Below are 26,302 nucleotides of genomic sequence, written 5' to 3' on the forward strand. Positions count from 1 at the left end.
AAAGAATTTTATTTGTAACGTTTTGAAAGCATTACACCTAATGTGCATGTAAGTCCTGTAATATATGCCAGACATACTTTTAATCCATACATCATTTGGAAATTCATCAAGCGTGTCGGCATTGATTTTTGAAAAGATGTACGTTTTCGTACACGTTCGAAATATTTTGCAAGATTTGGTCGTTTACCATTGCCCCAAAATAATTTTGATATTCCAATATTATATATTCGTTCCAATAATACGGATAAACTTATGTCGACGGTCGTGAATGTTTCATTAATAAGCCAAAATTCTTTTTCTGTAACATAATAATAATAATTTTACATAGGAGAGGTACTGCAATTGTGTCCCTAGCACCTAGACCAAGGGTATTTTCTGTGCCCTCCTTAAGAACAACCTGTCACCCGGAGGTGGGACGTCTCCGAATCAAGGATTCTATCGAGGCCAGACGTCATGCAAGAAGCCCACAAATTCTCCGCCGGGATTGACAGGTTCAGGTGAAAGGAGTGTTTGAGACGACGCCTCTCGTGCCAACGAGTCTGCTCTTTAACGCCAGAGTGGTCCGGTACTCAGATCAATCTGATTGTGTTTTCTGTAACAAATATATTACATTTCTTATCATAAAATTTTTGTAATGAGGCTACGTAATATATAAAAGAACACTCTAAAGAACAATGGCGATCTCTCACTTTTAAATCTTAGACCCACTTTGATCTAGTAGCAAGTAGGATACGAACTCTCATTTCGCTAGCCAATATATATCCACTTATCAGAAAGCGGTTGATATTCTACTCTTTTCGATATAGTAGTTATTCGATATACTTACTAGCAACCGAATTCGTTGATAACTCAGCTTCGATTTGATCGAATACGTCATGACAATTCGTAATAATTTTTTTGAATTCTTGAAAATTTACAATTTGATCATGTTGACTTTTTAAGTACACGGCTTTATTTAGAAGGCTTCCACGAAATTCTGGATATAATTCGGCCTTTTTGTGCACATATGTTGACGCTTGTTTTTCTCCATTAATTATATACTGTATAATGGACCAAGTAAATGGTGGTTTGGGATCTTCAATCGATATTTTATGAATAAATGATCCAACGGTTAAAATTGTGATTGGTATTTCATCAATGATATTCCGAAAATGTGTTGCTTTTTTTATAGTTTCTAAATCCTTAGGGAATAACTCAGTATTTAATTCTACAAAAATTGAACAGTAAAGCTTAAAAGTGTCCTGCACACAGATAGCGACCTGTCATAAGATATTGAATAGGTGAAGGTTTTTTTTTAAATAAATTTTTGTGATAGAATCAATAATGAGTTGCTAAATTGTAGTTAGAAATACGTCGACTATGGAGACTAGGATAAAAATCACGTAAACGGATACATTCGAAGACCTTCTTCTATCCAATATTCTATCTATAGCGTTAGTCGTTTACGATTCAATCAGGTATCGTCATTAAAAATTCCACCCGGTCTTAAATGATTTACCCGTTGTATGCCATTCGTCAAGATAATTAATTATATTTCTTGCATGGGTGATTATTCGATTACCATCCTGTAAAACCGGAATTTCTCCATTTGGACTTATTTGTAAAAACCATTTATCATATTGTTTTGATTTCGTTACATCTATTATATAACTTTGAAATGATAAATTTTTTTCATGCAATGCAATGAGGACCTAGGATATTTATTAAGATTCCTATAATAAAGTCGATTTAAACATATTTTGACTGGGCTTCCGGAAACTGAAGCAATCGGAAACTTCAAATTGATACCAGAAGCTTTGGTAATTCAAACAGGAGAAATATTGCCGAAATATATTATCATACTTTCCCAAACATACTCATACTCCCCTTTTTAGCTTAAGTAGCCAAAAATCTCCAAGTATCTAATATCAATTTGAAGTAATTCGAAAAGATACATTACCTTTTGAGAAGAATATGAATATGGATTATAATAAAGTCTAAGTTGTTTGCTAGCTGGAATTCGCATATTTTCTATATAAACAGCTTTTGGTTTCATTTTCAGTTTTTGCTTCCATACCTAATTTCAATAAATCTTTATTGTTTATACTTCGATAAAAATACTATTTTACATTTCTATATTAAATTTAAAGTTTTCAACGTAAAGTTTTCTGCATTTTGTAAATGAGTGAAACCTGAGAAAACTCATTTAGTATAGCGATTCTTCTATTGCTACTAAACGATATATTCCTTTGCTAGTAATAAATAGTAGAGAGTGTACGAGAGGTAAAGAGATTGGTTTCATAATTCTACTCAACTCTATATTGGTTACGTTTTGTCAAAAAAAAGCCCACAAGAGTAAAAATGGCCTTTGCTTACTGCAGTATCTATAGTAGCTGGCTACAATTTTTTTAAGCAAGACACAAAAACGTTCGTCTCGAGCGTCATATTTAAAGCGCACTTTTTTTTAAAGTTTTTTCCGTACATGCAACCATTGAGTATGCATCAGTCAAGAGCCGTATCATATTTAGAATGGTGAGCATTAATATCTCTTGTAGTTCAATTTATTTTGTATGCTACCTTTTTATTTGATTGTATGTAAATTTGTTTTTTATAATTAAGCATCAAAAAATCCAAATTATGTAATTCCATCATCTCGTAGAATTTTTTGGAAATTTTTTTTTCACGACATTAATAAATTTATAATTCAAATACTCATTGGCAATGTAGAGATTCTTTTATTTTTATAAACAAATAAAAAAAGTTATGTAATATTTTTAAACTGTCAAAAAAAAGTTGCAAAGAATTGGATAACTGAGAGTTATAACCCTGCCAACTAACGATAATAATTCGTACTAATTAAAACAGATAAGTGAACCCGTTTTCTGTAGTTCCAATTTAGACTACCGGATGGCAATACTTGTACTTACCATTTTTAAAGATCAATCCAAAGAGTATAGGGTAGAGAAGAAGCAGGAATATAATTTTAAGTGACATCTGGAGTCTGTGGCGATCAACTATTAAGTTTGTAGGCCTTTGCGGGTATGACTATTAAGTTTAACTACTTTGCGGGGGCGACTATTATCTATTAAGTTTAAAAGCCTTACTCGGTAGAGGCGCTGAAACTCGTATACTACGATTTTACATTAGCTCATATGGGCTGCTTCTCCTCTACCCTATGCTCTTTGGATCAATCAAAATAATCAGATAACAGGAAGTTGCCACTCTGGAAACTGGCGATAATAATTTGTACTAAATGAAACAGGAAGTGAACCCGTTTTCAGTAATTTTAATTTAGACTACAAAAGTAGACTGGGGATAAATTTTTGTACAGAAAATGAAATTTGCGACTTTAATCAAGTCGCAATTGATGACGGGGTGAGGTTATAGTGGATCTTTACGTACAAAATTAACCCAAACCGTCATAAAATTATACACCGAAATGGCTTTTTGGCTTCAAACCCCTACTCATCCGTTTGTTACGTAATAATGAAAAAAGTGTCACGAATTGTTTTTAAAAATGAGACAAAAAGCCGAGTCTTCATCATCAAATTTTACCCGCGTTTTCTCCAAAAAGTTTTTGCTCAATATATAAACATCCAGTACACTTCATCGATACTAAACGAAAATTGTTCCGAATAATAGGGACAGAGAGGCACATTAATTTACCGATACTATTATTGTCTACAACAATCAATTATTTTACGTCTGTCACATACATTGACTTTATACTTTACAAACGTCAATGGTCACATATGATAAAATTGGCGCTATTATTTAAATTATAGTTTCGTAACAATGACATTTTAAGAAAGTTAATGATTTCCAAACTTAAAAGTTTATTAAAATAACTTTCTAATAATCTGTTATCTACCATTCACATTGAACCTATTGGTAATTATTATATGTTTCGCAAAAAAACTTATGTCATGTCAGTTTAATCCAAGCCAGTTCAAAGTACATATATTTACAAAGTTTGTTCAGTCGAGAGCAATGATTATGCATTTATAAAATATAAAAAACAGCTTATTATATTTTGAATTTTATCATAAATAATAACTCAAGCATAACTAAAATTTCATAGTATGCTGAAAGTATTCCAAAATTTTAGTCGAAAAATGAGTACAATTTCATCAAATCGTCTTTCGGGGAAAGTTGCTGTAGTAACAGCATCTACAGATGGGTATCTAAATTGTTTTTAAAGTCTTTTCTTAATAATTGTTTAAATAATTCATATTAATTTATAGTATAGGTTATGCTATTGCTAGGAGATTAGCTCAAGAAGGTGCAAAGGTAATGGTAAGCAGTCGTAAAGAAAAGAAAGTGAATGAAACTGTTCAAAAGTTAACAAACGAAGGATTATCGGTAGCAGGACAAGTTTGTCATGTATCGAATGCAGAACACAGGCAATCTTTATTCAAAAATGTAAGTGGCGTACATTTTAAAGAATCTAATTTGTTATGAAACTTTTTGGAAATTTTTCAGACTAAGGAGAAATTTGGAGGTATTGATATTTTGGTATCCAATGCGGCTGCTAATCCTTCTGTTGGAAGTGTTCTAGACGTTAGTACTAAAATTGAAATTTATCAATTGCATAAATTACTTTCACTAAAGTTTTTTTTTTAAATTTAGTGTGATGAACCATCTTGGGATAAAATCTTTGATGTGAACGTTAAGAGTTCTTTCCTTCTTGCAAAAGAAGTACTTCCATATCTACGAGAACGTAAAGGTGGTAGCATTATTTTTGTATCATCGATTGCCGGATTGCAACCATTCCAGGTTCGTTCCTTCAAACTAAAATTAGTAAATTTGCTATAGCTGATGTAATGATTTTCTTCTCTAGCTTCTAGGAGCGTATTCCGTGAGTAAAACAGCTTTATTAGGTTTAACGAAAGCTGCAGCGGAATCACTTGCTACAGAAAACATTCGGGTCAATTGTTTGGCACCGGGTATTATTGAAACAAAATTTTCATCGGCAGTAAGTTTAAAATTACGTCATCAAATTTAATGGTTTAAATTCTTAATGTTATTAATTAAACAGATTACAGATAATGAAATATCCCGTAATGCATCCTTAGAGAAAATACCAATGCAAAGATTTGGTACTATTGAGGAAATGGGCGGAGTTGTTGCATTTTTAGTATCAGATGATGCATCTTATATTACGGGCGAAACTATTGTTGCAAGCGGTGGAATGCAAAGTAGATTATAAAATATAGAAATTGAAAAAATTTGATTATATAGTGTTGCACATATTTAAAGAACGACAATAACTTTTATACAGCGAGGCTGCTTAAGTTGGCTCCATATTGAAAACTTTTTTATTATAAGGTTTACGAAAAGGAGTTATTCTTTATAAAAATCTCTGCTTTCGAAAATATTAACATTCAGCTATATTTACTTTTGATATCGAATGTACAGGGTACAACAAAAAGTTTGATAGGAATGTCAATGATCGTTTAGAAATGTAGACCATATTAGGACAAAACCGTTCAAGAAATCATTCCCGAGATATGTAGGAGTGTATTTAAAGAATTTTGTAAAAGAATATAACAATTACACGTATGGAACGCGAAGGTAGATACTTTGAGGAAAAAACGAACTGAAAATAACAGTTGTTACGTCAATAATAGTAATTATATTTTTAATGTAATGTATGAAAAATAAATGTTTTGTATTAACTATTTTGATTTATTAAATGTGACTAATCAGCAAATAAACATTTGAAGTACGATTGCTGGTTAATGAGGATGACAGATAACGTGTTTTCCAAGCAGGAAAATTTTTCCAAGAAAATTGTAAAAATTAATTTAAAATTGAAGTGGTCAAAACATTCCCATCGTTAACAATTCATTCCTAGTTATTAATTAAACAGTCATCTTCAGTTCGTTTTTTTCTCAACGTATCCACCTTCGCGTTCCATACATGTAATTGACCTTTCAAAATTCCTACATATCTCAGGGGTGATATCTTGTTCATGAGTTATATCCCTTATTATCTGTTCTAAATGGACATTTCAAAACTACCATTAATATTCCTGTACTCTGTATATATTCGCTGTCAAAAGTGAATAGCTGAATGTTTAATATTTTCGAAAGCTGATTTTTTTATTAAGAAAAATTTTTTTTCGTAAGCATTAAAATAAAAAAGCTCTCCATATGGAGCCAACTTAAGTAGACACGCTGTTCTTTAATTTTGTATTTTAAAAATTTTGTTATCATGATTTTCCTATATCAATTGAAATTACAGTGTAAAAAATTTTATAATAATTTGTTATTAATTAAATAAAGTACAATTTACAAGAATTATCCAAGAATATTTTTAAGATCTCAGCTCTACGGTAGTAATAAAATGAACCGTTCATCAAGTCATCGAACTGATCATTTTCATTGAATAAAAATATTATAGATCGATTATAGAATATTTATTTTGTGGAAATTTTGAATTATTGTGAAGCGTACTTTTAGCAGCTGATTCTTTTCGCTATTTTAAAAGAATGATTATTCTTGATGTGAGCTAGCATTGTTGTTAAAATTTCTGGTTTAGTCATACTTTCCTTTCGGTTTATTAATTTCCCATTACTTTTAAATTTTTGTTTTGCCTTAGGAAATTCTTGTAAAATAACATTTATTACTGATTTACATTCAGCTACACAGCAATATTTATACAAAAGCATTTTATTTGATATTCAAAAAAATTTTTTAGTTGCCAAAACAAGCCCAAAATAATATATCCAAATATAGAAAACCTAAATTATTAAATCCCAGGTAATCACTATAAAGAGCATATAATTAAAATAAATAGATAAAGTCTTCCTTAGCAGGATTGTCCAGCATCAGACATTTTTGTGTGGCTTCGAATAACCCAAAATTAAGGTAGTACAATGGCTGTTTTTTCAAATTTCATTATTTTTCAGCAGAATTAGCTTCAGCGATCTTCTAAGCTCGCGCATGTTAAAAGAACACTTTTCAAATCAATTTGATCTTGTTCTACACACTCATAAAAATCATTTTGAGACAAATGAGTATCCAAAAATCAATTTAGGACACAATAAAATAATTTCTGATAATCTTATCTTTTATTGCTTTTGTATATAATTGTTATAACTAAAGAATCATTAAATTTCTTGCAATAAAACTCAATCTGCCACATCAGTTTAATCCATTTTTGTAAAGTACATTATTCGAAAAATAAGTATTCAAATATTACTAAAGAAAGAAAATTTGCCACACAGAAACAACAAAGTCGATTTTTTGTATAAGTTAAATTATAATTACATAGTTTGAAGTAAAATTGGAGAGCATATAAATACGCTAGAATTGTTGCAGAATTTACTTCGGAAAAATGAATTCCATTTCTTCAAATCGCCTTACAGGAAGAGTTGCTGTAGTAACAGCCTCTACAGAAGGGTATCTAGTTTTTCTAAATTCAGTTTCTTAAAAATTTCTCTTGAAATAATTCTTATTGATATATAGTATAGGCTATGGCATTGCTAGAAGATTAGCTCAAGAAGGTGCGAAGGTAATGATTAGCAGTCGCAAAGAAGAAAATGTGATTAAATCTGTACAAAAATTAACAAATGAAGGTTTGTCGGTATCAGGACAAGTTTGTGATGTGACTAATGCAGAACACAGGCAATCTTTATTCAAAAATGTAAGTGTATAATTTTTACTTAAGACAATTTCCTTTTATTATATTATGAAACTTTTTGAAAATTTTATAGACTAAAGAAAAATTTGGAGGTATTGATATTTTAGTATCTAATGCTGGTATTCATACAAAGCTTGGATATGTTTTAGAAGTAGGTATCAAAATAATATTTGCCACTTTTACCATAGATTTGGATAATACAGATGCGATATGTGAAGCGAGAGAGAAAACTGTCAATGAGTTCTTCTGTGTCCTTGTCATAATCATATGTACATGTAAACTTTTTATATGTAATAGTAAGTATAAGTATATGTATTAAACAAGGACACAGGAGAACTCATTTGCAAACTTCTGTCTCGCATCGCATATCGCATCCACTTAGAGGCTAGCGTTCTCTATCTGTCATATCTCTATGACTTTTCCAGAGTTAAATCTAGAGTCTCTGTTTAGGCCAATTTTATGTGTACCGCATATCTATAATTATTTTGGTTTTTCTTTAATTTAGTCTGATGAATCATCTTGGGATGAAATATTTCATGTAAACGTTAAGTGCTCCTTCCTTCTTGCCAAAGAAGCACTTCCATATTTACGAGAACGTAAAGGCAGTAATATTGTTTTCGTATCATCAATTTCTGGATTGCATCCATACCCGGTTTGTATACCTCCAAAAAAATTAAATAAATTAATGTATTTATTATGTATTGTAAATATTTCTAGTACATAGGGGCATATTCTGTAAGTAAAACGGCACTAATAGGTTTAACAAAAGCAGCAGCGAAATCACTTGTTACTGAAAACATTCGAGTTAATTGTTTGGCACCGGGTATTATTGAAACAAAATTTTCATCGCCAGTAAGTTTAAAATTAGGCCATCAAATTTAATGGTTTAAATTCTTAATATTATCAATTATAAACAGATTACAGATAATGAAATATCCCGCAATGCATCCTTAGAGAAAATACCAATGCAAAGATTTGGTACAATTGAAGAAATGGGCGGAGTTGTTGCATTTTTGGTATCAGATGATGCATCTTATATTACGGGCGAAACTATTGTTGCAAGCGGTGGAATGCATAGTAGATTATAAATTATAGAAATTGAAAAAATTTGATTATGGTGTTGTACATATTTAAGGAACGACAATAACTTTTGTACAGCGAGGCTGCTTAAGTTGGCTCCATATTGAAAACTTTTTTATTATAAGGTTTACGAAAAAAAGTTATTCTTTATAAAAATCTCTGCTTTCGAAAATATTAACATTCAGCTATATTTACTTTTGATATCGAATGTACAGGGTACAACAAAAAGTTTGATAGGAATGTCAATGATCGTTTAGAAATGTAGACCATATTAGGACAAAACCGTTCAAGAAATCATTCCCGAGATATGTAGGAGTGTATTTAAAGAATTTTGTAAAAGAATATAACAATTAGACGTATGGAACGCGAATGTAGATACTTGGAGGAAAAAACGAACTGGAAATAACAGTTGTTACGTCAATAATAGTAACTATTTGTAATGTAATGAGTGAAAAATAAATTTTCTGCATTGATTATTTTGTTACATATTCATTCATTAAATGTGTCAAATCAGCAAATAAACATTTGAAGTACGATGACTGGTTAATTAGGATATCAGATAACTTGTTTTACAAGTAGGATTTGCAAAATTTAATTTAAAATTGAAATAGTCAAAACATTCCCATCGTTAACAATTCATTCCTAAATATTTATCTTCAGTTCGTTTTTTCCTCAACGTATCCACCTTCGCGTTCCATACATGTTATTGACTTTCAAAAAAATTTTTTAATATACTCATAGATATCTCAGGACTGATTTCTGTTCTAAATGGACATTTCAAAACTACCATTAATATTCCTGTACTCTGTATATTCGCTGTCAAAAATGAATAGCTGAATGTTTAATATTTTCGAAAGCTGATTTTTGTATTAAGAATAATTTTTTTTTTTTTCGTTAGCATTAAAATCAAAAGTTTTCCATGTGGAGCCAACTTAAGTAGACGCGCTGTATTTTAATTTTGTAATTTAAAAATTTTGTTATATTGATTTTCCTATGTCAATTGAAATTACAGTGTAAAAAATTTTATAATAATTTGTTATTAATTAAATTTTAAATTGTTTTCTTCACTAATTCCTATATCAAATTAAATCAAAGTCTGAAATAAAAAGTAAAATTTTATGTTATATTTTACCGTTTATATAACATAAAAGCGTTTTTTACACGGCAAGTAGCTTTGCTGGTACCCGGTCAAATATTTCTTTACTTAAATAGTCTGCCTCAGCTTCAAGACAAAAAATTTTCAATTCAGTTATTCAGTTATTAATTATTTTAGTTTAGTCTATTTTATAAAATTCAAAACGGTACAATTTACAAGAATTATCCAAGAATATTTTTAAGATCTCAGCTCTACGGTAGTAATAAAATGAACCGTTCATCAAGTCATCGAGCTGATCATTTTCATTGAATAAAAATATTATAGATCGGTTATAGAATATTTATTTTATGGAAATTTTGAATTATTGTGAATTATTGTGAAGCGTACTTTTAGCAGCTGATTCTTTTCGCTATTTTAAAAGAATGATTATTCTTGATGTGAGCTAGCATTGTTGTTAAAATATCTGGTTTAGTCATACTTTCCTTTCGGTTTATTAATTTCTCATTACTTTTAAATTTTTGTTTTGCCTTAGGAAATTCTTGTAAAATAACATTTATTACTGATTTACATTCAGCTACACAGCAATATTTATACAAAGGCATTTTATTTGATATTCAAAAAAATTTTTTAGTTGCCAAAACAAGCCCAAAATAATATATCCAAATATAGAAAACCTAAATTATTAAATCCCAGGTAATCACTATAAAGAGCATATAATTAAAATAAATAGATAAAGTTTTCCTTAGCAGGATTGACCAGCATCAGACATTTTTGTGTGGCTTCGAATAACCCAAAATTAAGGTAGTACAATGGCTGTTTTTTCAAATTTCATTATTTTTCAGCAGAATTAGCTTCAGCGATCTTCTAAGCTCGCGCATGTTAAAAGAACACTTTTCAAATCAATTTGATCTTGTTCTACACACTCATAAAAATCATTTTGAGGCAAATGAGTATCCAAAAAATCAATTTAGGACACAATAAAATAATTTCTGATAATCTTATCTTTTATTGCTTTTGTATATAATTGTTATAACTAAAGAATCATTAAATTTCTTGCAATAAAACTCAATCTGCCACATCAGTTTAATCCATTTTTGTAAAGTACATTATTCGAAAAATAAGTATTCAAAAATTACTAAAGAAAGAAAATTTGCCACACAGAAACAACAAAGTCGATTTTTTGTATAAGTTAAATTATAATTACTTAGTTTGAAGTAAAATTGGAGAGCATATAAATACGCTAGAATTGTCGCAGAATTTACTTCGGAAAAATGAATTCCATTTCTTCAAATCGCCTTACAGGAAGAGTTGCTGTAGTAACAGCCTCTACAGAAGGGTATCTAGTTTTTCTAAATTCAGTTTCTTAAAAATTTCTCTTGAAATAATTCTTATTGATATATAGTATAGGCTATGGCATTGCTAGAAGATTAGCTCAAGAAGGTGCGAAGGTAATGATTAGCAGTCGCAAAGAAGAAAATGTGATTAAATCTGTACAAAAATTAACAAATGAAGGTTTGTCGGTATCAGGACAAGTTTGTGATGTGACTAATGCGGAACACAGGCAATCTTTATTCAAAAATGTAAGTGTATAATTTTTACTTAAACAATTTTCTTTTATTATATTATGAAACTTTTTGAAAATTTTGTAGACTAAAGAAAAATTTGGAGGTATTGATATTTTAGTATCTAATGCTGGTATTAATCCAAAACTTGGATATGTTTTAGAAGTAGGTATCAAAATAATATTTGCCACTTTCCCATAGATATAATTCAGTTAGAGAACGCCAGGGGTCTGCTAACTTCTAATTACATGCGATATGCAAAGCGAGAGAAGACTGTCAGTGAGTCCCCCTGTGTCCTTGTCATAATCATATGTACATATATGCTTATTATATGTATTAGAAAGTATAAGTATATGTATTAGTTAAGGACACAGGAGAACTCACTGGCAATCTTCTTTCTCGCTTCGCATCCACTTAAAGGCTAGCGTTCTCTATCTGTCATATCTCTATGACTTCTCCAGAGTGAAATCTAGAGTCTCTGTTTAGACCGATTTTATGTGTACCATATCTATAATTATTTTGGTTTTTCTATAATTTAGTCTGATGAATCATCTTGGGATGAAATGTTTCATGTAAACGTTAAGTGCTCCTTCCTTCTTGCCAAAGAAGCACTTCCATATTTACGAGAACGTAAAGGCAGTAATATTGTTTTCGTATCATCAATTGCTGGATTGCATCCATACCCGGTTTGTACCACCAAAAACATAAATTAAATTAATGAATTTATTATATATTGTAAATATTTCTAGTACATAGGTGCATATTCTGTAAGTAAAACGGCACTAATAGGTTTAACAAAAGCAGCAGCGAAATCACTTGTTACTGAAAACATTCGAGTCAATTGTTTGGCCCCCGGTATAGTTAAAACTAAATTTTCCACAGACGTAAGTTCAAATCTAAACCAAAGAAATTCAAAATTAAACATGACAAGTTCCGTGGGAAGAATACCAATGCAAAGAAGTGGTACAATTGAGGAAATGGGAGCAGTAGTGGCATTTTTAGTTTCAGATGATGCTTCTTATATAACAGGAGAAACTATAGCTGCGGGTGGTGGAATTGATTGTAGATTATAAAATATTCATGAAAATTGTTTTTATTCGATTAGAATGTTCCGTTTATTGGATAATAAAAAATTTAAGAAAAAACGATAACTTTTGTGTTTTACTTTTTTTAATTTAAAAATTGTTTATAATTTATATCACATTTTAAAACAAGAAAACTTTTATGTTCTAATATCTTGTCAATTATTGAAATTTTATTATTTTTCCTCGTCCTTACTGGTAGGTCGTCTAGTGGACACACGGCTTAAGACAAATTCTTAGAACCCACATTTTTAGTTACAATGCTTCTCTATTTAAAATATACTTCTCGTAGATTTATCTCACCATTTCATAGACCTTAAGTACAGGCTTTTGTATCTCTAATTTAAGTGACAGGCAATGAAGCTTGCTGACTTTTATCACACAAATCATTGGCTAATCAGACAAAGTTGATAGTTTCTGCAACAAATTTGATATAGCTCGTTCAGAATGAAATGAAATATACACTCTCTGACAATCTCATTTCATTTTGAACGAACTATATCTATTTTAAATCAAAGTTAAGATTAGACAGAAGCTAGCAACTTTGTCGAACGAATTTTGAACGAACTACGTCTATTTGTAAATCAACCAAAGATTAGACAGAAACTGCCAATGATTTGTGTCGTAAAAATCAGCACGCTTCAGAGAGAAGAGTCTAGATTTGAGTGCATAAATATATACATTCATAAACATCTACACTCTCTCTTAATCGGTCTTATTGATGGATATTCGCTCCGAGCGTGAATTTCGTTTCCATGACAACGATACACTACTTTAATTATAGAATTAATGGATGCATATATAATTGTGTGGATTGCATTGAAAACTTACATTTAAAATTTAATATTCTTGTTTCACAAATTTAAATAAATAATTACGATAATTAACATTTGAAAAATAATATTTGTACAATTTGATTTCTTATTTTCACAATTTTTAATGCATTAAGTTTAATTAATTAGTGTTTTTCAATCATTTTAATTTGACAGTTTCTATATCATTAACATGTAAATAATTGCAAATTAGTCATAACAGCCCACTTTATCTCCAAAATTTTTCACTTAAAGCGCTGGCATCGATTTTATTATCCCTACCATGACTACGCACACAACGAATAGCAATATTTTAAGAGGGATGGAGTATAACCGAGTGGGATGAGTCTCACTTAGGGGGAAGAGGCAGGGTAACATTGTGCCTACTTTCTATTGGCTGTTAACTAGGTGCATGCTGAAAGTATGCTCAAAGCCTTCTTTAAGTGTTTTTGATTCGTTTGTAAGCATGGAAACATGTTTGACATATGGTTGACGTCTATGGACAACATAAATAATCTTGTATTCAAAAGAAAAGTAAAATTTGTAAAGAAAAATAAATATGTGAAGTATTTATGCTTGTTTTAAGGTAGTTCCTCCGCGACCGTCCAGTCAAAAAGTTTTGGACTAATACTATCATTCAGTGCGTTAACTGTGCTATGACTATTATACATATACAATATATTATTTTCAACAGACTGTAGTTACACACAATTATATATTCTATTCGTATACACACACATACTTTGATATATACATTTAACATTAGTTTTTATATGCTTTCCACAAAAATTATCGCTAAAACGAGTTATTTATTTAAGTTTTTTATCGAAACTATATGGTAAATAATTTTTATTTTTATTTATATATTTTCTAAATATAGTATTCTACATTATATTAGTTTTTCATAGAGATGGTGGACGTCATTCATTGGTAAATAAATATAATATTTGTAAATTTGTGTATTTTTATACACTTCTCCCATGTACACGTACAAATTGCGTCACTTTTAATTGCTAATATCTCATGTATGGCATGGTAAATCATCTTCTAATTTTAACAGCAAGTGTATTATGAATTAAATATTTTATATTCTGAGTTTTGAGAAATTCTTGGAATATCACTTTCGTGTAGGTACTACCTTAAAACAATTTTTTCAACGATATAAGTAACCTAAACGCAACAATATTCTATTTAATTTAGTGAATATTCAATCTTCAATCCTAGTGTTACAACTATTATAAGTAAACTAATGAAATTCAAAAGAAGGCTTAAGAATGTCTCGATAATACGTCGATTAATTTTCAATACTAAATTTCAACGTATTATAGAATTTTTAAAATATGAAATTAATGTAAAAATTTATTTGGGGAAATTATTACTTATTTACGTATTGAATTATGTACCCGTGAACCTAATCTTAATTTAAATAACTGAAGTTTTATTTTTATTATTTTACGAATTAATCCAGTAAATATGTATGAAAATATGGGGTTGCTGTGCAAAAGGTCGGGTAGTTTTGATTTTTTGATATGTTGTTAGTGTTGAGCCCATGACTTAAAATCCAAGTTTTCCACCTCGGGGTGCCAAGGCGCGCCGCGGGGCGCGCCACTTTTTAATGAAATATCGAAAATTTGACCATTCCTAAGTGAAATCTCGCGAACGGTTTATTTTACAGAAAATATTATTTTAATAAATTAAAGGGTAATAAATTTGTGACAGTTTAAGCCCAACACCAGGTTTGTAGCGTAAATAATGGCTGAATTATAGATCTTCAAAATAAATTAACTAAGATAATTGGGATCAATGATATAGGTTGGTAAACCTGCATTATTAATTGATCAGCTGAGTGTTAGTAGTTTAGTAAAAACAAATTAATATCATTTTTAAGATACAGAAGTGGCTAGGTCAAGAGAAAAACCCTCTTGAATGGGGCTGGGTATCTACCAGATTTGGGCTCTCTCCCCTCAAAATGGACAGAGATGCAGCTCCTGAATCCCTTCTTAAAATGATATCTTGCAATTGTAAGAAAGCGTGCAAGAACTCATGTGGTTGCCGTAAAGCTGGTCTTATATGTTCTTCTCTATGCACCTGTTCTCTAGGAGAATCTTGCGAAAACGTTTCGGAAATAAATCCGTTTGAGGGGAGCTTTGAAGACGAAGACGACATGCTGGCGTCAATAAATAACTCTAAACATGAAGATATAGGAGAGTTAAATTTTCCACTGGATGAAGAGAACAAGGAGCATCAGGCAGAGCTTGAGCATTTCCATCCTGGCCCATCAAAAATGCGAAAACTTTAAATAGATACTGTTATCGTTATTTGTAACAAATACTTCCAAAGTGTACTGTATTGTTTTAACTAAATAGGACATTCATTGATAAAAAAATGTTAATATATAACTCCTACAAACACACTTTTCATTCTTTCTTTCATAATTTTATTAATACTTTCTTTTATTCTTTTATAGCAAATAAACTAACATACACAATTAATTTATACGGCGTTTGATTTAAACAATTATATTGTGGAAATATTTTTAAAAAATCACGATTTTCACAAATCTTTGAAAAATTGGTTTATTTTGAAGGTTTGTATTTCAGCCATTATTTACGCTACAAACCTGGTGTTGGGCTTAAACTGTCACAAATTTATTACCCTTTAATTTATTAAAATAATATTTTCTGTAAAATAAACCGTTCGCGAGATTTCACTTAGGAATGGTCAAATTTTCGATATTTCATTAAAAAGTGGTGCGCCCCGCGGCGCGCCTTGGCACCCCGGGGTCGAAAACTTGGATTTTAAGTCATGGGCCTAACACTAACAACATAGGAAAAAATCAAAACTACCCGACCTTTTGCATACCACAATGTATTATTTTACTGAACTAAATTATTTACGAGATATTCTTTAGGTAATTAGTGGGTCATAGGAATATTAAAGGTACATTCCTTCATCCAAGGGTAATTAGTTAAAAATATTATATTTGTAATTAATTTCTAAATTGTATTAAAAAAAAAAAAAAATACATTTTTTTCATTAGGGTAAAAGATTTTACTTTAAATAGAAAGATTTTTTGCTCGGACCAATTTACAACACACGCAGAATTCGCGACCCATTAAAATTTTCCCGCAATTGAGTGTGCGAACAGCCGCAACCAATCAAAAGCAGGCATATTACTTGAGGCAATGTAAAACCATGGATATAGAAATATTAAAATCTTAAACACACACAGTATTATCGTTCTATTTGAATTTTCCCGCAAATGAGAGCCGCAGCCAATCAAAAGTAGGCACATTGCTTCCCCCCCCTTAGTGATACACCGCCTCGTCTAAAATTGGACTTTATACTACATCCCTACTATAATTACTAGATCCGTGGTCTTATTTCAATTCGAACGACCTATACCATTTTATTTTGATATAATTGTAAACATTGATACTTTTAAAGTTATTTACCCAACCATCGTACGTTTTCGTCCACGAGCTCTAACTTCTTCAAATTTTCTCATAACTTCATCAAAACCTTTTTTATTCGTACTCTTGTAACTGCTAATTATAATTGGAAGGATAATATCCGTAACTTGATGAGTACTAAGCATTGCCCTTTCCAGTACATACAAATCAACACCCTTATCTTCGGCACTAGATTCAACATGCGCCAATCCAAAATCAATCAAGGATAAATTTAAGTTATTTAAATCATCGAAAACATTTTCGTTATTTTTATTCACTAGCAGCATATTCGATGTTGTCAAGTCACCATGGATTATGTTATTGGCATGCATTTTTCCTAAATTTGTTCCAATAAGAGTGCCCAATCGTTTTAATATAGAATGATCAATGTCTGAATTTGATTCAATTTTATATAAGAACTCTTTAACTGTTATACTATTCACAAAATGTTCCATATATATTCGACGACGATCAAAATCAACTAAATATATACATGGCGTTAGAATTCCAACCATTTTACAACGTAAAATTGCTCTTGCTTCAGCTTTTATTCTATCTTTTGTTAATTGTGTATCTAAATCTTTATGTCGATAACTTTTTGGAAAACGTTCTTTCATTATTGTTGGTTTTCCAAGGTACAATCCATTGTAAATTTTACCTTCGGCTCCTTGTTTCATTAATTTAAATTCGTTACTAGTCATTTTGAGATGGTTAATTTTTGTTGAAAAGAAATTTTTAACTGATATTTTTTTTAAATATTATCAATTTATGTTATTTTGTATAATAATTTAACACTTTCATTACTTTACCGTGTTGCTATTTGTTTTATAAAAATATAACCTACAAATTCTTGCTCATCCATGTCATGTAAAATAAAATAGTGATGCGACGAGTCTACTTAATTTTCATCTTTTAAATAAAGCGATATGCGAGAAATTATCCAGTCAAATTACACTTTGAAGGTTACAAAAATTCCCATAGAGCTAAAAATTGGGACATATGAATGTTCAGAATACTATTATAAATAAATTGTAAAAAGTCCCCATCAATCCCCCTTGTGCAAAAAATTTTATTGAGGGGGGAAGTTTGCAAAAATAGGTTTTTTCGCGTTTTTTAGCAAAACGGTGAGTTAAACAGCAAGTTGCTGTAAAACTCGTCGTTTTGTTGATAAACGCGAAAAGCCTACTTTTGCAAACTTCCCCCCTCAATACAATTTTTGGCACAAGGGGGATTGATGGGGACTTTTTACAATTTATTTATAATAGTATATTCTGAACATTCATATGCCCCAATTTTTAGCTCTATGGGAATTTTGTATTACAGAAAACAGTATCCAAAAGTTATGAATGGTTGCAGAACTTGTCAAATTTTAAACGTATAATATCAATGCGATGATACCAATAAAAAAAACAACCCTTACTGAGTTGGTGTCAGATATTTTTACAAAATTTGATTATTTCAATTCACCATACTGATACTGTTAGGTAGAGCTGGGGTTAATAAGACGGTTTTAGTCGGAGCTACTGTAATATAGCATGTAAATGTGGCTCTTGAATCTTGATAGAGTAACTCTGGTTAAAGCACAAATACACTATATAACTAGATTTTTAAACTTATTAGAGCGATGATTTGATCTATCTACAATATGCTCAAATTTCATAAAAATTAAACTTCTATTGTGTGTTTGGAGAAGTGATGAGTATTTACGTACAATTTCAGTTCAAACACCCAGTTTTTTATGGATATTTCTTAAATATTTCATTTTTTATGAATATTTCGATTATCTCTAAACAAAATAGATTAGTCTACGTAACTGCTTGCCACAGTTTGTTAACTTTTAAGCAAAGATTTTCACGGATCAAACTAGTTTAATGCGTCATGTGGCGTTAAAACCACGCACTAGATCGCCGTAACAGATCAGAAACCGTTTTGGTTACTGGCAATGACCTGACGGTAAGTAAATTTTGGCTTCTGTCTAATTATCGCGATCTAACGCGTATGTTTGACACTACATCACGCGTTAGTGGAATTGCGAAGCTTTTAGTTTAGTGAGTGAGTAAAAAATAGTATATTCAATCTATCGAAAATTTCCTATTCGTTAACAAGAAATAAAAATTATTTTTTTCCATTTCGAATGAAAATTGTTAATGGATTTCAATAATATTCAATTTCCTATTCATTCCGATTCTCAATGGTATTGAAGCGAACTTTTTTTAAAAGGGTTTGTGCTTTAATCATGAAGAACGAAAAATCTTAAAATACAACTGAATTACGAATGAAAAAGTTGTAAATAATGAAAACAGTTGCGTATATTCTATATAAATGTTACATATTATAAAGCTGTTTACATTTGTTTTTATTTGAAACAATATATATATTTATATATATTATATGCATGTACTTAAATAAAAAATTTAAAAAAGAATTATTTATTTTTGGGGGGAGATAAAGGAAAAAGTCCAGCACCGTTTTATTTCTATATGTAACCGTATCAATTGTAAAACAATTTTTTTTTTTCATAAATATTATTTTAGGATATTTCTTAATGGTGTTGTAATAGCAATAGATGATTATTTGTTATAGTTCAATCCAAGTGTCCAACACTATCGGACTCTCGAATAAAAGCAAATTAATATTTTCATTTCTCTGTTATGAAAGTCATGTTCATGATATATATTTTAGGTGATAAATTTTTACCTATTTTCTTTCATTGTCCGTCACTGCAACTTTCTTAGGGTGTTTTAACCGCCTTGCTTTCGAACAAAAGTCGATTGAATGAGTTATAGACAGCATATACTTCAATGTATTCGAAAATTCTGCTAAGGGAATTTACGGATTTTAATTGAAACCTTTTTACAGGCCACTTTATAGACATAGAATGTTATACAGATGTAATATTTCGCAATAATTATGGTTGTTAATCGCTGAGATCTTAAAAATATTTTCGAATTACTTGTCCGTCATGTCCGTTAGGTAACACTAATAGGCTAACACAGCTTTGGTATTAAAAGATTACATAATTATTTTTACTAGTTAAATTACGACAACAATCGCTAGACTTTTTTTTTAATATACAGCTGATGCCAGACACAAAAGCGAACTTCACTCAACAACGCAGATAGAACTTCGATGTCTGACCGCAGATTTATAATTATAGAATTTGCTTTATGTATGTTTATTTTAATTAGTTTATAGACTGATATAATCATCCCCTAAAGTAACCATTAAAAAACACCATAATTATTTTTTTTTTTTTAAATTTAAATTTCACATATTTTAATTTTATTTAATGCTTTTTATTAAACAAAATTGATATTTTGAATATGTTTTTTTATTAAATTACATATCATCTACCTTAGTCTAGAATAAATTTATACTTCATTTATAAAACAAATTTAAAAAACAATGACCTAAAATGAGAAAAATTGTTTAAACAATATAATCGAATAAAAGCGTACAGAAAAATGGGCTTTTCCTATATTTCATAAGAACACGTCAATATTTTAATATTGGGTGAGTCAGATATAGTTTTGTGATTTCAGAAAATTAAGTAATTCTTAAAGTATCATAACCAGTCGGTTCTACTCGTAAAAGTACTAACGTACAAATGGAAGGTTGAAGTTAAGCAAGTAAATCTATCTAATATTTTATTCCAAACACTGAGCATTCAAAAAAATCGCTAATAATAGCCTTTAAAGGCTTGCCCCCCATGAAATGTAGGATTAAACAACACTTTTACTGAATTAATAAGAAATGAACTACCACATAATCATTCTTAATAATTATAATTTTTTAAATTGATAAATTTGTAGCAAAAAGTTATTTGTAAAGGAATACGTGATCTATTTAAGATGGTTAAAAGTTTGGACGAAAATTTATTAAATTTTAATGGCAGAATCGACTAGAGTCTTCGTGTCCATTGATTCATATTTTTTTTCTCTGAAATTTATACTATCCATAATAGATCTTTTCTTGTAGCAGAATTTTTAATAATTTTAAGGTTCTAATAATACTCGAATCACATCACAAATTATCCAAATCAATAATATTAATCCTCTTAATAATTTAAATCTTTAAATATTTTTTCAAGCCTGCCCAACAGATTAAGGTATTAAATTAAAGAAGAATTAAGGAAAAGAGAAGTTTTAAAGGAAACGGGAAAGAAGAATTCAATTATACATTCGGTAAATTATTGTAATATGTGTATAATGCTACGAGCAAAAATTATTGAACAAAAATTTTTCATGATTTAATAGAATTTTAAAACATAAAATTTCTATCTCATTAAATAATAAGCCGATATTAACATGGAGTAACCCAAAAACAACTGCAATTTTAAGTCAAAAATGTTTTTTTTAATGTTAATGTTTAATGGTACGTTTTTGATTGCAGCGCCATATATTGGCTACGATATTTAACTTTTAGACTCAAATTTTGAGTTTTTAGTAATTGTAGTTTGCAATTTGCGACGGCATCTAATCTAGACGTCAATTAAATGAACTAGATTTTTATTTACTAAAAGTTTAGAGTCTTATATTAATTCCCGGTTTGTGAAAACTCTGAATAAACTCGTTCAATGTTCAATTCTTTTTTCTCACTGATTATTTTGATACCAACAAACACACGACATTTAAACAAAAAACTTAATTTTTTCTTCGGTTTAAAGTTGCACTTGTAATTGTCTCACTCTTTAGTCTATAAAGACAAGTAAAAACCATTTAGTAATAATCGTTCTTAAATATAACAATCAATTATAGTGATTAGCAAAAGTAAAAATTTTGAGTATTAATATAAAATATATTATTTCCATTATAATATGATTTTGAAAAAAAATACAATTTTTTTAGCGCATTAGGTTTAAATGTTTGTTTTTTTAGGTTGTTTGATTTTATTTTTTGTTGAATTAAAACGTTGAACACTTTTGGCATATTATTTTTATTTGTTTAATGGAAATAAAAAATCATACAAATTAAGTAACGGTATTTCATAAGTGAAACTGAACGTGTTACGATTCAAAATGTTTTAAATCTTGATAAAATTGAATCAAATCTTGTAATTTATAAAAAACAGAAATTTCCTTCACTTATTGTCAGCCAAGAACTGAATCGACCTAAATTTCAAGATACCGATATAAAAAATATCTAGTAGCGATTCTAGAAATGTTTTGAATTTTCCTAGTTTTACGTTTTCTATGGTTCTAGAAGCTACCTTAACGGTTTTTGTTACTTAAGCAAGAGGTGAAGAAAACTTCAACAAAGTAACACGATATTTGCTGAGTTATTTTTCCGCTGGTGTTGCCGTTGAATAACTCTATTGCCACCAATAAACCACCAATTGATTTTTTCAATCAATATCATTTTTTCTATTACTAATATTTTTATGAACAAATTATATAAGAGATGTGGTTTTTAAGCTGTAAAAGAACATACGTATCCTTTTCTTGACCCCAAACAAGCTGACTCTGAAATGAGCAATTCAATGACATTTAAATCGGAAATTCAACATTCGAGTACTTACATTATTTGGATCTTCTGAAAGTGTAAACAATAATTAATAATTAAAAATTCAATATTTGAACATATTGAACCGTCCGATTTTCTCGTTTTATGACCCTCGACCCAACGGGAATACTCCCATATGATCCGCCCCTGCTTTTTCCTCTCTTATACATATATTTTTAAAATATTAAATAGGAGGATAATCTTATGTAAAAATAAATTCATTGCAACAGAGAAAAACTACATTTCATTTCCAACAGCATTTTTTAAAAACATGAGCCTGATACGTACACAGCTAATAAAGTTAAGAATCTTCGTTTTAATAACTTGTAAATATTTTATTTTTGTCCAATTATTTTACAAACTACAAAATTTTTAAAATAATATTCTGAAAGTGCCACGAACAGTTTCATACATCATAAAAATTATCAAAAACGTAGTTAGATAGGGGTCTAGTTTAATGGATAATTTACAATTATACTGAATGTTTTTTATATTGACAACTGTCTCAATTCCCCTTTTAAATATTTCTAACTACGCACTTGACAATGAATGGTTTTAAGTTTTATATAAAAATTTCAATCTAAATATTTTCTTAAATCCATAAACAAAATACTTCTTTTATAAAATATTAAAATTTAAAAATAATGCGCTCATGAGAATGATTGACATACATTTTTTTTTCGTCGTGGATAAAAAACATATTCGTATCTATTCAATTATTTCTTAAAGATATCATCTGACGTCATATAACATACCTTTAAGAAATTAAATTTATAAAATAAGTCAAAATACCACAGCCTAGTCATAGGGAAAACATAAAAAAAAAACTATTAAATTTAGGAATAGGTTCTAGGACCTTAGAAAAGAAACTTAAATACTACATGATATGGAAATTCAATATAATTGTATTTACGAAGACAAATTTCGAACGTAGAAGAATTCTTATTAAAAAGAAAATATCTTTTTGTAGTTTAAAATGAAATTCGAGTTTTAATTTGAATTTCTCTTATTAATAATATTAGTAGAATAGAACCACGAAAATGAAATTCCGATTTCTACTGGAAAAAACACTTGTAAATAAAATCGTATAATGAACCTGAGTGTCGTTATATGAAGGTAGTAATAATGTTTTGTTTGATAATTCCCATATTTTAAAGAATTTTGTTAGTACTTGCTGCAAACTAGGCGAATAGACAGACGATGATTTTCATCGGAAATAAATATTTTACTTTCCTCTTTATTCTTAATAAAAGCCATTCAAATTTTTTATTTTAATAGATTTCGATCGCGTTTTCCTATACTCTCAACAGTTTACATTTAAAATTTTAGGTTTGAATTATTTTAAATCCTTTTTTGAACTCGAAAAACTTTCATATATCTCATGTTATGTTATTCAACTGTCCGTAGCTTTAAGGAATTAGTACATACGTAAAAGTACGTGACATTTGACGAAAATACTTCACAGCGGATCTTTAAGACATTAATTTAAAGACACGAATTCGTATCTTTATCCACGGCGTTTTTTTATGAAACAATTTTTTATTTATATAAGACATATTTTGTACCTCTATGTGTTAATAAACAAAAAATAAAAAGATAAGAGCTTTTTTTAAAAAGATGAAATTTATTGGTCAAATTTATAATTGATAAGGTCATGTGGAGACCACATGATCCGTGCTATTGTTGGTGGGCGATAAAGGAGTTTGCGGCGATTGTTTTGATGTATTTCGCAAACTTTGTAAATATGTACGCTGTATTGGTTTATGCTGTGCCAATCGTTCTAAAGCTTCATCTATACTAAACCATTGACGTTTACGTCCAATTGAACGTGAGTCCTCCCATTCAGCTAATTCTTGTGTAACACGTAAGACATATACTTCGGTTCGATGTTTGTGTTCACGATTCTAAATAAAATTCAATTGAATTTTAATAATTTTAGTACATTCGAAGAGAATTGTCTCATAATTTAGTTATCAGGCAACTACTTTATATCCTGGTTTCTATTTTTATCAAGCAAAATTCACAATCGCTCCAAAATTATAGGTAGCTTGTAAACGCTATTTTGACAACCGTTTTTTTCTAGGTTAGACATTTCTAATCAAGAAAAACACATGTCAATTATTAATTGCTCCAAAGTTAAATTCGTTACTAACATAAGCACGGCTCTAATTCGCAAATATAAGTAGTCTTAAGTCTGTTTTTCAGATCTATGATTGAAGGTTTCAAAAAAAAACCGTACAATAATGCCTGTTAACTAAATTTTGATATAAAAAATTTATTAATTATACCTCAAAAACTCCTAAACAGCGTCCAAGTTGACCTACTACACCAGCTTCTTCAAGCACTTCCCTTGTTGCTGTAACACTTGGTTGTTCTTCTGGTTCAACACCACCACCAGGGACAATCCAGTGCTCTGGGCGTCTTGACGATGTTACTAACAGTACCTAATTATAAATTTAAGTTTAAATTAATTAATTTTCAAGTATAAAAAGATATCCGGCGCCATAAACCTACAGAATTTTTAACTTTTGATATTCTAGAAGAATGTGTAATCAAAATATAAAAAAATTCGCTTGCAGTTTATCAATGAATTTAATTAGTATTGATTCGGCTGCATTTTGAATAAAATATCAAAAAGATTTCAAATTAAACATAACTTTTGAAAGATTGACATCAAGGAACCGCTTACGACATGGAGGCATAAAACTATTCATATCGAAGAGATCGATTTCAAACATAATTATCAGGAAGCAAAGGTCCCTAATAATGTCAATACATTTCCTAATTACAAATTGGTTAATTTTTTACCTTTAGAGGAGAGTGAACTACTCGTATAATCTTTATCGTTAGAGATTAAAAAAAATTAAGCCTACAATTTTTAAAAGGCAGTTTTCAAGGCTAAATTAAACTTAATATAAGTTTTAACATATATTTTCGAATTCAAATACACATGCATCTAAGTTTAGGCGAGACAATTAAATTTTATTGTCTATGCAAAATAACTTTATGGCTAATATTGTGAGACCGGATATGTAACTTCCTCATTTCTTTTTCATTACTTTTGAATATACATATATATTCAATATTGATCTTAATAATCTGCACAGATCAATAATGTTTTTGGCATCAACAGAAACTTAAATGTTAAAATTCGATGAATTTTCTACAAAATTGTATTCTTATAACTATACAGATTTGGAAAAAAGCCCATAATAACAAGGCAATTTTGGATACATATGTATTTATCCATATCCTTGGTGCGAGAATAACTAATTATATTTAATGAAATATCATTATATATAAGTATATATACAGATGAGATTATTCACCTCAGTTTCTGAATCAGATCTAACACAAATGCATGCTGCTCTTCTTCGAAAACCATCTTCGTCATAAATTCTAATTGAATTCGGTTTCTCTTTCACCATTTTTTTTTTCACCACAAAAAAATTAAATAAACAGAAAATGATTCACACTTAAGACAGGATTAAATAATAAATGAAACAAATAAAAAAATAAAAAGTAAACAGAATATAACTGAGACAAAAACGATGGGGTTCTTATTATTCGACAACCATCGTTGCAAAATGATAATTTTTTATTCACACTTTTTTTCTGCAACACAATTTAGCCATTTTGAACATTTAGTTAACTAGACATTGACACATACACTTAATTATAATTTACACACAATGGATTTGGTAAATAAAGGAAGGTATTTTAATTAATTTCAGCTAAAAGCTAGCTATTTGGTGAATAATTAAGACCCATGTTGGTGTTGGATGCTTCAATTCGACTTTTCTTTTAACTTATGCCGACTGTTATGAAGCGAGCAACAGCCTACAGGTTACCATGACTCTTGACCTTGTAATCAGCTGACTACAGACTAGTAAAAATTTATACCGCTTTATTTAAATTTTATGTAAAATATATGTAAAATACAATTAATTTAATTTAATTCATCAGGATTAAAAGATGAGCGAATAATTAAAAGTCAATTATACTTTTATAATTGTAAAAAACTATTTATTTAATTAATGGTTTACTTATACATTTCTCGTAGAATTTCTATGAATAATCTAAAAATTGAC

The 26,302-nt window shown here is 29.5% G+C and overlaps 6 protein-coding genes across 8 annotated transcripts; 3 read left to right on the plus strand and 3 right to left on the minus strand.

The window, feature by feature from the left end:
• Positions 1-3: 3 nt before the first annotated feature.
• LOC123299065 (ganglioside-induced differentiation-associated protein 1) lies at positions 4-2,034 on the minus strand. Its single transcript, XM_044881216.1, has 4 exons — positions 1,940-2,034; positions 1,499-1,691; positions 827-1,207; positions 4-298 (listed from the first exon to the last, which is right to left on the minus strand). The coding sequence occupies exons 1-4, from the start codon at positions 2,003-2,005 to the stop codon at positions 9-11; spliced, it is 930 nt and encodes a 309-aa protein (XP_044737151.1). The 5' UTR covers positions 2,006-2,034; the 3' UTR covers positions 4-8.
• Positions 2,035-3,912: 1,878 nt separating this feature from the next.
• LOC123298110 (dehydrogenase/reductase SDR family member 4-like) lies at positions 3,913-5,573 on the plus strand. Its single transcript, XM_044880015.1, has 6 exons — positions 3,913-4,159; positions 4,224-4,401; positions 4,462-4,539; positions 4,609-4,755; positions 4,820-4,954; positions 5,018-5,573. Exons 1-6 carry the CDS (start codon positions 4,062-4,064, stop codon positions 5,186-5,188), a joined length of 807 nt encoding a protein of 268 aa, XP_044735950.1. The 5' UTR covers positions 3,913-4,061; the 3' UTR covers positions 5,189-5,573.
• Positions 5,574-7,221: 1,648 nt separating this feature from the next.
• On the plus strand, positions 7,222-9,444 carry LOC123298112 (dehydrogenase/reductase SDR family member 4-like). Of its 2 annotated transcripts, none has more exons than XM_044880016.1 (6): positions 7,222-7,385; positions 7,452-7,629; positions 7,700-7,777; positions 8,132-8,278; positions 8,344-8,478; positions 8,544-9,444. In XM_044880016.1, the coding sequence occupies exons 1-6, from the start codon at positions 7,321-7,323 to the stop codon at positions 8,712-8,714; spliced, it is 774 nt and encodes a 257-aa protein (XP_044735951.1). In that variant the 5' UTR covers positions 7,222-7,320; the 3' UTR covers positions 8,715-9,444. The 2 variants fall into 2 exon arrangements, with proteins under 2 accessions (XP_044735951.1, XP_044735952.1); XM_044880017.1 differs by having other exon boundaries at positions 7,323-7,385; positions 7,457-7,629; positions 8,544-9,443.
• A 1,550-nt stretch (positions 9,445-10,994) lies between these two features.
• On the plus strand, positions 10,995-12,498 carry LOC123299058 (dehydrogenase/reductase SDR family member 4-like). 2 transcript variants are annotated; one of them, XM_044881206.1, is made up of 5 exons: positions 10,995-11,138; positions 11,205-11,382; positions 11,452-11,529; positions 11,904-12,050; positions 12,114-12,498. In XM_044881206.1, the coding sequence occupies exons 1-5, from the start codon at positions 11,074-11,076 to the stop codon at positions 12,435-12,437; spliced, it is 792 nt and encodes a 263-aa protein (XP_044737141.1). In that variant the 5' UTR covers positions 10,995-11,073; the 3' UTR covers positions 12,438-12,498. The 2 variants fall into 2 exon arrangements, with proteins under 2 accessions (XP_044737141.1, XP_044737142.1); XM_044881207.1 differs by having other exon boundaries at positions 11,076-11,138; positions 11,210-11,382.
• A 3,801-nt stretch (positions 12,499-16,299) lies between these two features.
• On the minus strand, positions 16,300-17,549 carry LOC123299059 (EKC/KEOPS complex subunit TP53RK). Its single transcript, XM_044881208.1, has 2 exons — positions 16,658-17,549; positions 16,300-16,612 (listed from the first exon to the last, which is right to left on the minus strand). Exon 1 carries the CDS (start codon positions 17,409-17,411, stop codon positions 16,710-16,712), a length of 702 nt encoding a protein of 233 aa, XP_044737143.1. The 5' UTR covers positions 17,412-17,549; the 3' UTR covers positions 16,300-16,612; positions 16,658-16,709.
• A 5,653-nt stretch (positions 17,550-23,202) lies between these two features.
• LOC123299061 (diphosphoinositol polyphosphate phosphohydrolase 1) lies at positions 23,203-26,053 on the minus strand. Its single transcript, XM_044881209.1, has 3 exons — positions 25,541-26,053; positions 24,500-24,655; positions 23,203-24,115 (listed from the first exon to the last, which is right to left on the minus strand). The coding sequence occupies exons 1-3, from the start codon at positions 25,637-25,639 to the stop codon at positions 23,864-23,866; spliced, it is 507 nt and encodes a 168-aa protein (XP_044737144.1). The 5' UTR covers positions 25,640-26,053; the 3' UTR covers positions 23,203-23,863.
• Between the last annotated feature and the right edge of the window lie 249 nt (positions 26,054-26,302).

The sequence above is a fragment of the Chrysoperla carnea genome, chromosome 4 (assembly GCF_905475395.1).
Source record: "Chrysoperla carnea chromosome 4, inChrCarn1.1, whole genome shotgun sequence".
Classification (NCBI taxonomy): Eukaryota; Metazoa; Arthropoda; class Insecta; order Neuroptera; family Chrysopidae; genus Chrysoperla; species Chrysoperla carnea.